Source organism: Coregonus clupeaformis, chromosome 21, assembly GCF_020615455.1.
Source record: "Coregonus clupeaformis isolate EN_2021a chromosome 21, ASM2061545v1, whole genome shotgun sequence".
In the NCBI taxonomy this organism is placed as follows: domain Eukaryota; kingdom Metazoa; phylum Chordata; class Actinopteri; order Salmoniformes; family Salmonidae; genus Coregonus; species Coregonus clupeaformis.
The window spans coordinates 42072972-42083270 of record NC_059212.1 but is presented as its reverse complement, the minus strand read 5'-3'; the positions used below and the strand labels follow the sequence as shown (position 1 = coordinate 42083270).

The window sequence follows — 10299 nt, the reverse complement described above, 5'->3', positions numbered from 1 at the left end:
GAATTATGTTTTTCAAATGTTTTACAAATGATTTAAAAATGAAACGCTGAAATGTCTTGAGTCAATAAGTATTCAACCCATTTGTTATGGCAAGCCTAAATAAGTTCAGGAGTAAAAATATGCTTAACAAAACAAGTCACATAATAAGTTGCATGGACTCACTGTGTGTGTAATAATAGTGTTTAACATGATTTTTCAATGACTACCTCATCTCTGTACCCATACATACAATTATATGTAAGGTCCCTCAGTCAAGCAGTGAATTTCAAATACAGATTCTACCACAAAGACCAGGGAGGTTTTCCAATGCCTTGCAAAGAAGGACACCTATTGGTAGATGGGTAAAAAAAACCTGCAGACATTGAATATCCCTTTGAGAAGTTATGAATTACACTTTGGATGGTGTATCAATACAACCAGTCACTACAAAGATACAGGCATCCTTCCTAACTCAGTTGCTGGAGAGGAAGGAAACCGCTCAGGGATTTCACCATGAGGTCAAAGGTGGCTTTAAAACGGTACAGGCAAGTTACTAGGCAAGTCGGTTAAGAACAAATTCTTATTTACAATGACGGCCTACACCGGCCAAACCCGGACGACACTGGGCCAATTGTGCGCCGTCCTATGGGACTCCCAATCGGCCAGTTGTGATAAAGCCTGGAATCGAACCAGGGAGTCTGTAGTGACGCCTCAAGCACTGAGATGCAGTGCCTTAGACTGCTGCACCACTCAGGAGTTTAATGGCTGTGATAGGAGAAAACTGAGGATGGATCAACAACATTGTAGTTACTCCACAATAATTGACAGAGTGAAAAGAAGGAAGCCTGTACAGATTAAAAACATTCCAAAACATGCATCCTGTTTGCAACAAGGCACTAAAGTAATTCTGCAAAAAATGTGGCAAAGCAATTAACTTTTTGTCCTGAATACAAAGTGTTATGTTTGGGTCAAATCCAATACAACACATCACTGAGTACCACTCTCCATATTTTCAAGCATAGTGGTGGTTGCATCATGTTATGGGTATGCTTGTAATCATTACAGACGGGAGTTTTTCCGAATAAAAAGAAACAGAGTGGAGCTAAGCACAGACAAAATACTAGAGGAAACCCTGGTTCAGTCTGCTTTCCACCAGACACTGGGAGATGAATTCACCTTTCAGCAGGACAATAACCTAAAACACAAGGCCAAATCTACACTGAAGTTGCTTACCAAGAAGACAGTGAATGTTCCTGAGTGGCCAAGTTACAGTTTTGACTTAAATCTACTTGGAAATATATGGCAAGACCTGAGAATGGTTGTCTAGCAATGATCAACAACCAATTTGATAGAGCTTGAATATTTTTTAAAGAATAATTAGCAAATGCTGGACAATCCAGGTGTGGAAAGCTCTTAGAGACTTACCCAGAAAGACTCACAGCTGTAATCGCTACCAAAGGTGCTTTCTACAAAGTATTGACTCAAGGGGTGTGAATACTGTAAATTAGATATTTCTGTATTTCATTTTCAATACATTTGCAAATATTTCTAAAAACATGTTTTCACTTTGTCATGATGGGGTTTTGTGTGTAGATGATGAAAGACATTCACAGGCTGTAACACAACAAAATGTGGAATAAGTCAAGGGGTGTGAATACTTTCTGAATGCACTGGATTTCCTATTATTTATTCATTTCCATGATCATTGCAGAATACATTGCTCACCTTTTCTGACACTAGCTAGGTTTCCATCCAATTGGCCACGGATTTTCATGCGAATATTCTAAAATCCACATAAAAACAATATGCGCATTTTCCCACCAGAGATGTTTCCATCAAATTGACTTGTTGGGGATCAAAATCTGTGCGTGATGATTTAGTACACATAAAAATAACTTTTGCGGTTAAATGTCCATGTACCGAATAACAAATCAAAGTTAAATGGGTTTCCATCGCATTTATAACTCTACTGATGGTTTTCTCACAAAAATGTTTGCGTTATATAGCGAGTGTGCCCACTCTGGTATTGGCACGTGCGCTCTAGCCAACAGCTATCAGATACAGTGCAGGTATAGCCTACATGATGAGATTATTTGTATTTGTCAAAAGGATGATCATGTCACCAGAATAAGACTCTCGATATTTATTGGAAAGGAGCATCAATCTCATCACATTGCACTTTCACCACCCTGTGAAATTCATCACTTTTTTCATCTGTAGCCTAATAAACTGCATGCTTTCCCTACAAGTCGTAGTGGGAGGCCCACACTCCAAATTTACATCGAAATGATGGTTATTAGATTAATATTTGCGCATAAACGCGTTTCCTCCGACATTAGTCGCATAATTAATTTCACCACACAAAAATACCCTACCTTGCCTATAGGCTATTTTGTTTTGTCGACATTTGGAAAGTATCCCGACAAATGTTCAGTTTCCATCAGGCCTGTCATTACATTTGTTATACTACTTTACTTGCATAAAAAGGTTGGATGGAAACCTGCTTTGTGATGGTTTCATATTTGCGAAATAGCCTATAGGCTACAAGTTAGGATAGGCTACCATTCGTCCCATCTCTCATTTAATTAATTTAACACTTCATGGTAGTAAATAGATAAGCTGTTTTAAGTATTTTGCTCTATTTATTCCGATCCGAAGCGCAGCCCAGCTAGCAATGAGGAATCGGCCCAGAAGCGGCCCTCTTCCGGGCCGGAACTGATTCAATCCGCCTGGAATCGGGTGTCGGACTCCGCCCGGAATCAAAATGAATGACTGCCCAGAATCGGCCCAAGTACATCGGGCCATTTCCGTCTACCGGAATTCAGCGGACTTTTCCGGCATCTTACCAGAATCCCCCCGAAACGGGCCGATGCAAATTTAAATAATAGTATACAAAATTACCCGATTTTATAATTTTAAATATTATTATGATACCCATCCACAAAGTTTTTTTTTTACCCCCTTTTCAGTCTTGTCCCATCATTGCAACTCCCGTACAGCCTCGGGAGATGGCTGCGACACAGAAGGGTAACGAACCAGCATCTGTAGCAACGCAGCTTGCTCTGCGATGTAGTGTCAATGCAAAACATGTCAATGCAAAACATGATTGCATTCAAACGATAGGTTTACAGGTCCACAACAATGTGCAATTGTTTTTGTCTTTCAGACACGGTCAGATAGCCTACAGCAAAGTCACTGCAAAAGAAAACATTCTGCCAACCCCTCCAAAGACATTTGACCAAATTCGCCATGCATTACTATTTCATTAGATACTGTCTTGGCCTAATACCAATACTTCCAAAGTAGGGCCTATACAACAAATAAGGGCGTTATTGTCACCATCAAAGTTGAATGATGGCCATTTTTCAGGCGGAGTTATAATGCTCGTTCACGCGCGCAGTTTCACAACAGGTCTGATTTATAACGGAAAACATGCGTATGTATGGCGTAAGCCCAGATGATAAATCTCAATATTTTTGTGCGTGAGCAGTCTTTTCAGAAATGGCGCAAGTTAAATGTAGCAACGCTTATAAATGAGACCCTAGGACACTACTTCTTCTAACTCATTCCACGATCAGGACCCATGCAATGCTCTCCCTCTCTCTCTCGCTCTCTCCCTCCATCCATCCCTCCCTCTCCCTCTCTCCCTCTCTCCCTCTGGGACGGTGATCAATCACTGGTACTGACGGTATTCTGGCAGACAGCAATTCAGTCCTTAGAAAACAGCCGCAGGTGTGGATAGAATATAGATCCTACAGAATTTAATAGATGATTATCTCCTAAACAATGGTTAAGCCGAAAAATACAGGATTTTTAACTCCACAACTCGCTAATCAGGTAAATCCAGTTAAACCTTATCTATTCAGTCAGTTCAGTTCACTTGGATGAAGGAATTCCTGAAAAAAATTCTGAAGTCTATAGGTCTTATTGTCCTGACTCCTGTCCCAAGGTGACAAGACAGCCCAGTCAGTGTTCCACGGTCATAAAAATAACACCCCTCTCTACTTCCCCTCACTTTATTGAACAATAAATAACTTTTAAGCAGCTATCCCGCTGGCTTACAATCAATTATATTCACTGCATTGTTCATTCTCTCTCTCTCTCTCTCTCTCTCTCTCTCTCTCTCTCTCTCTCTCTCTCTCTCTCTCTCAGAAGAAGGGAGGGGTCGAGTAGAGGCAGTAACCGCTGTAACGGATAACAGTGCTCGAGGATTTAAAGTTAGACTGCGGTCAGCGTGCAGGAACCAGTAGGGTAACGGGACCAGAGAAGGATAGAAGGCTGTTCCGTCAAACTGGAGCACTGACCAAGGACTTCTTCATTCATTTTATAACATCTTGGAGCTATTTGACCAATTTAAACTTGATTTAACATTTACCAGACAAGGATCAACATCAACCTTCCTGCGGACGCGAGAAGAGAAGTGATGAGGACAGTTTGGACAAGATAACCATGACATAGTTGTAATAATAGCCCCACTCTTCTGTTTTTTATGGAACCACTTACTGCCCCTCTATGACAGTTGGGGAAGTTGTTTTCAAACGTTTAATTCACAACTGGGAGAGAAGGCCTATCAAAACAAACGTTTTCTGACGTGTTACTCAAAGGATCTTTAGAGAAGCTTCTTTCCATCTTGCAGGTAAGAAAAGGGTTTTACTGACATTCACCTGCTCATGCCTCTTTACATTGAACTTAGCTGCACATAGGGGGATATTTTAGGCTATCAGATTTTTCAACTCATGGGCTATTGGAACATTTTTCCGTTTTAAATGTTTAAAATGTTTTCATGTGTTCATCTGCAGACAGGACTCCTGTCGATTATGGCTAAGACCTTGTTCATCAGTTTCCTGCTGGTTCTCCTGGCGGGACATCTCCTCGTGGTTACCGGACAAGCCACCCGAACACCGGTTTCCCAAGACGCGCGCACAGACGTCCATCCGTCCGCCACACAGAAACCAGTAATCTCTGGGAGAGAGGACAGGTTCAACGCCAATGTCACCACTCCTCGGCGCATGCGACCTTTACCGCCGATGTGCTCGGGACCCACCGAGATCAGAGACACATTTAAGTACATCAACACGGTAGTATCATGTCTCGTGTTTGTGGTCGGTATTATCGGGAACTCCACGCTCCTCAGAATCATTTACAGGAACAAGTGCATGCGCAACGGGCCCAATATTCTCATCGGGAGCCTGGCGCTGGGAGATCTGCTGCACATTGTGATTGATATTCCCATCAACGTGTACAAGGTGAGAACAATCAAACACATGCCAACATAGGCTTGGCATGCATGTAGTCTACGCAACAGGCATGCACCCACGCGCATCCACGCGCATCCACGCACACACACACACACACACACACACACACACACACACACACACACACACACACGCACACACACACACACACACACACACACACACACACAGGGGTAGATAAGGGGAAGCCTACAAGCTGAGAAACAGGCTATACTGTAATACTGGGCCAAAAATATTTTCTCTGTCCCAAGTAAGCTTGTTTGCCATAAAAATCCCTCCAGACAGGCCAGAGTCATATCAAGCTCAGACACTGGTCTGCAAGCCAAATACTTTCTTCTTCTCAGACCACATTGTATTACAGTAGCTAGGTCTCTGTAGTACGTTTTCCTTCATCTGAGCCATACCACATTCCACATGCCCTTCTCTCTCTGTTATGCTTGAATATTCTGTATATTTGGGCTATTGTAGGCTTGTGTGTGTGTGTGTGTGTGTGTGTGTGTGTGTGTGTTTGAGAGAGAGAGAGAGAGAAAGAGGGGAGAGAGAGAAATATACACATACAGACAGAAAAACAGAGCGAGAGAATATTATAGATATTGGGGTTATGGGAAGCCAAACATGTTTAAATGATTAACTGCATACCAGAATAATCTACCTGTGTGCTATGGAGATAAGACCACATGTGATTCTAATACAGTAGGGTGAGATTGCCTCTCCACGTTGATCTAGGGTCAGTTTGGTGTTTACCTCCACATGTGAGTTCAATAGGCCTCATAAGCAGGCATGAAAACCCTAAACCCCAATACAGGTTAGCCAGGGTTCAGCCTGTAGAGATTCTTGTCTTTTACTCATGACTGGTTATCATTTGCCATGGGTATTCTATTTGTCCAAATCATTAAGTAGATTAGTTGAAATGCGTATAGAGGGAAATTCCGGGTTATGCTATCCGACTAACCTAGTATTTACCAAGTAGAAATTACACGGTAGCAGCTTAATCACGTTCCACCAAATTCAGATCATTCCTGTGTGAGTAACCCTGATCTCGTTATCTCTCTTAATTTCTCTCTTCCCCTAGCTCCTAGCGGAGGACTGGCCATTTGGTGTGGGTCTGTGTAAACTGGTGCCGTTTGTCCAGAAAGCTTCAGTGGGCATTACTGTGCTGAGCCTGTGTGCTCTGAGCATCGATAGGTACGCTAACACACACACACACACACACACACACACACACACACACACACACACACACACACACACACACACACACACACACACACACACACACACACACAGTTTTATTTATTGACTACACAAAGAATGTTCCCTTAATGTTCCTCCCTCTCCCATCCTCTCCCAGGTACCGAGCAGTAGCGTCGTGGAACCGTATAAAGGGGATTGGTGTTCCCAAGTGGACGGCTATAGAAATCGCACTCATCTGGCTGCTGTCCATCCTGCTGGCTGTCCCCGAAGCTATAGCCTTCGACATGATCGCCATGGACTACAAAGGAGAGCACCTCCGCATCTGTCTGCTACACCCCATGCAGAATTCAGACTTTATGAGGGTATGTACGTACACACACACACACACACACACACACACACACGCACACACGCACACACACACACACTAGGCTATATGGAGTGTCCCTGGCTGGGGTCTGATGTGGGAAAGCTGCAGCTGTGTACTGACTCTCCCCTAGTGGTCACTCTGGTAAAGATAAATCATATGATTTATGAGGCCCCTGTTTGTCTGGATAAGGTAGTTTGAGTGTGTTTATGTGTGTTTTCACAGGTTCGAGTACATGTGTGTGTGTGTGTGTGTGCGTGCGTGTCTGTGTGTGGTGTGTGTGTGTGCGTGCGTGTGGTGTGTGTGTGTGTCTGTGTGTGTGTGTGTGTGTGTGTCTGTGTGTGTGGTGTGTGTGTCTCAGAGTGACCAATAGATGATAGCTTGAACTTGTGTAGTTGTCATTCCAAATAAGTTTTAGATGAAGTGATAGTTGACGTTTTACCAAGACTGAACTCTGAGTTAGAGAGCCCCTTGAGGTCTGCTTGAGGTTACTTCTCCTCACTCTTCTTCATTTCCCTCATACTTCAGCATTAGGGTTTGGCTCCCAACTAACTCCCAAGGCTATAGGACCAAACAGAGTCAGATTTCCTCTACTATCTGTGGATCTTTCTAATGGGTATTTTGCATTGTGAACTGCAATACACTTAAAGGGATACTTCGGGATTTTGCCAATGAGGCCAAACGGAGTGTCCATTTATCTGGTGTAAGTAGCCTTGCACAAGCCTTGGTATGCGAGCCAGAACGGCTCATAGGAGCAGGAGCCTATCTCCTGTTTCTGTAGCGTGAGACAGCTTGATGTACAAGTACACCCCCTGGACAGGACGTTAGTCTATCGCAGGGCCTTACTCCCAATCTATCTCCTTAATGCTGAGTGCCAAGCAGAGACACATCAGGTCCCATTTGTACAGTCTTTGGTATGACTCGGCCAGGGATCGAACTCCCAACCTTCCGATCTCAGGGTGGACACTCTAACCACAAGGTCAATGGTGTGCCCTATATTTATGTGTATTTTCTTTGTGTCCTTCCAGTTCTATAAGTCAGCTAAGGACTGGTGGCTGTTCAGTGTGTATTTCTGCCTGCCTCTGGCCATTACTGCCGTCTTCTACACCCTGATGACTTGTGAGATGCTGAGGAAGAAGAACGGAGTCCAGATCGCCCTGAGTGACCATCTGAAACAGGTAACCTCTCTCTCCAGTCTTTATTTCATCCTTAATATTGTAGAATGTCCCTATACTTATGAGGGGCACTTTAGCTGGATAGTTTGGTTAATTGATTGATTGGTTGGCTGATTGATTGATTGATTGGTTGGTTGATTGATCCCTCTCTCTGTCTCTGTGTGTGTAGAGGCGTGAGGTGGCTAAGACAGTGTTCTGCCTGGTGTTCGTGTTTGCTCTGTGCTGGTTGCCTCTCCATCTCAGCCGCATCCTCAAGCTCACTGTCTATGACGAGAAAGACCCTAACCGCTGTGAACTGCTCAGGTGAGGACCACATACACTCACACACACTTAAAACTGTTATCATTAAGATGTCAATATCTATGTGCCCCACCCCCGCTACACTGAACGTAATATTGTACAAAGGAGAGAGATTAAATAGGATGGTGTGTTTCTCCAGTTTCTTCCTGGTTCTGGACTACATCGGGATCAACATGGCGTCTCTTAACTCCTGCATAAACCCCATCGCTCTCTACATGGTCAGCAAGCGCTTCAAGAGCTGCTTCAGGGTAAGACATATGCATGCACGCACGGGCACACACACACGCACACACACACACATACTGCATCTACACAGCGTGCCAAATGGAGTTAACCCTAATGGGGTTAAATGTACAAATAACTAATTTCCTCTCTCTCTCTCTCTCTCTCTCTCTCTCTCTCTCTCTCTCTCTCTCTCTCTCTCTCTCTCTCTCTCTCTCTCTCTCTCTCTCTCTCTCTCTCTCTCTCTCTCTGTCTCTCTAGTCATGCCTGTGTTGCTGGTGTCTGCCAGCTGAGATGTTGATGGATGAGAAGCAGTCCTGTATGAAGCTCAAAGTCTCAGACCGGGCCTCCGACCAGAGCAACTCACGCGCTACTAACAAGTACACTTCAGCATGAGAGGGGCCCTGCGCAGTGCAGAGAAGGACTCAATGAAGTAATCTACAGTGGGGAAAAAAAGTATTTAGTCAGCCACCAATTGTGCAAGTTCTCCCACTTAAAAAGATGAGAGAGGCCTGTAATTTTCATCATAGGTACACGTCAACTATGACAGACAAATTGAGAAAAAAAATCCAGAAAATCACATTGTAGAATTTTTTATGAATTTATTTGCAAATTATGGTGGAAAATAAGTATTTGGTCACCTACAAACAAGCAAGATTTCTGTCTCTCACAGACCTGTAACTTCTTCTTTAAGAGGCTCCTCTGTCCTCCACTCGTTACCTGTATTAATGGCACCTGTTTGAACTTGTTATCAGTATAAAAGACACCTGTCCACAACCTCAAACAGTCACACTCCAAACTCCACTATGGCCAAGACCAAAGAGCTGTCAAAGGACACCAGAAACAAAATTGTAGACCTGCACCAGGCTGGGAAGACTGAATCTGCAATAGGTAAGCAGCTTGGTTTGAAGAAATCAACTGTGGGAGCAATTATTAGGAAATGGAAGACATACAAGACCACTGATAATCTCCCTCGATCTGGGGCTCCACGCAAGATCTCACCCCGTGGGGTCAAAATGATCACAAGAACGGTGAGCAAAAATCCCAGAACCACACGGGGGGACCTAGTGAATGACCTGCAGAGAGCTGGGACCAAAGTAACAAAGCCTACCATCAGTAACACACTACACCGCCAGGGACTCAAATCCTGCAGTGCCAGACGTGTCCCCCTGCTTAAGCCAGTACATGTCCAGGCCCGTCTGAAGTTTGCTAGAGTGCATTTGGATGATCCAGAAGAGGATTGGGAGAATGTCATATGGTCAGATGAAACCAAAATATAACTTTTTGGTAAAAACTCAACTCGTCGTGTTTGGAGGACAAAGAATGCTGAGTTGCATCCAAAGAACACCATACCTACTGTGAAGCATGGGGGTGGAAACATGATGCTTTGGGGCTGTTTTTTCTGCAAAGGGACCAGGACGACTGATCCGTGTAAAGGAAAGAATGAATGGGGCCATGTATCGTGAGATTTTGAGTGAAAACCTCCTTCCATCAGCAAGGGCATTGAAGATGAAACGTGGCTGGGTCTTTCAGCATGACAATGATCCCAAACACACCGCCCGGGCAACGAAGGAGTGGCTTCGTAAGAAGCATTTCAAGGTCCTGGAGTGGCCTAGCCAGTCTCCAGATCTCAACCCCATAGAAAATCTTTGGAGGGAGTTGAAAGTCCGTGTTGCCCAGCGACAGCCCCAAAACATCACTGCTCTAGAGGAGATCTGCATGGAGGAATGGGCCAAAATACCAGCAACAGTGTGTGAAAACCTTGTGAAGACTTACAGAAAACGTTTGACCTGTGTCATTGCCA

The 10299-nt window shown here is 43.9% G+C and overlaps 1 protein-coding gene across 1 annotated transcript; it reads left to right on the top strand.

Moving 5' to 3' along the window:
- The first annotated feature begins 4144 nt into the window (after positions 1-4144).
- Positions 4145-8974, top strand: LOC121534731 (endothelin receptor type B-like). The gene is made up of 8 exons (XM_041841313.1): positions 4145-4615; positions 4779-5225; positions 6310-6422; positions 6589-6793; positions 7827-7976; positions 8143-8276; positions 8413-8521; positions 8757-8974. The coding sequence occupies exons 2-8, from the start codon at positions 4797-4799 to the stop codon at positions 8889-8891; spliced, it is 1275 nt and encodes a 424-aa protein (XP_041697247.1). The 5' UTR covers positions 4145-4615; positions 4779-4796; the 3' UTR covers positions 8892-8974.
- The last annotated feature ends 1325 nt before the right edge of the window (positions 8975-10299 follow it).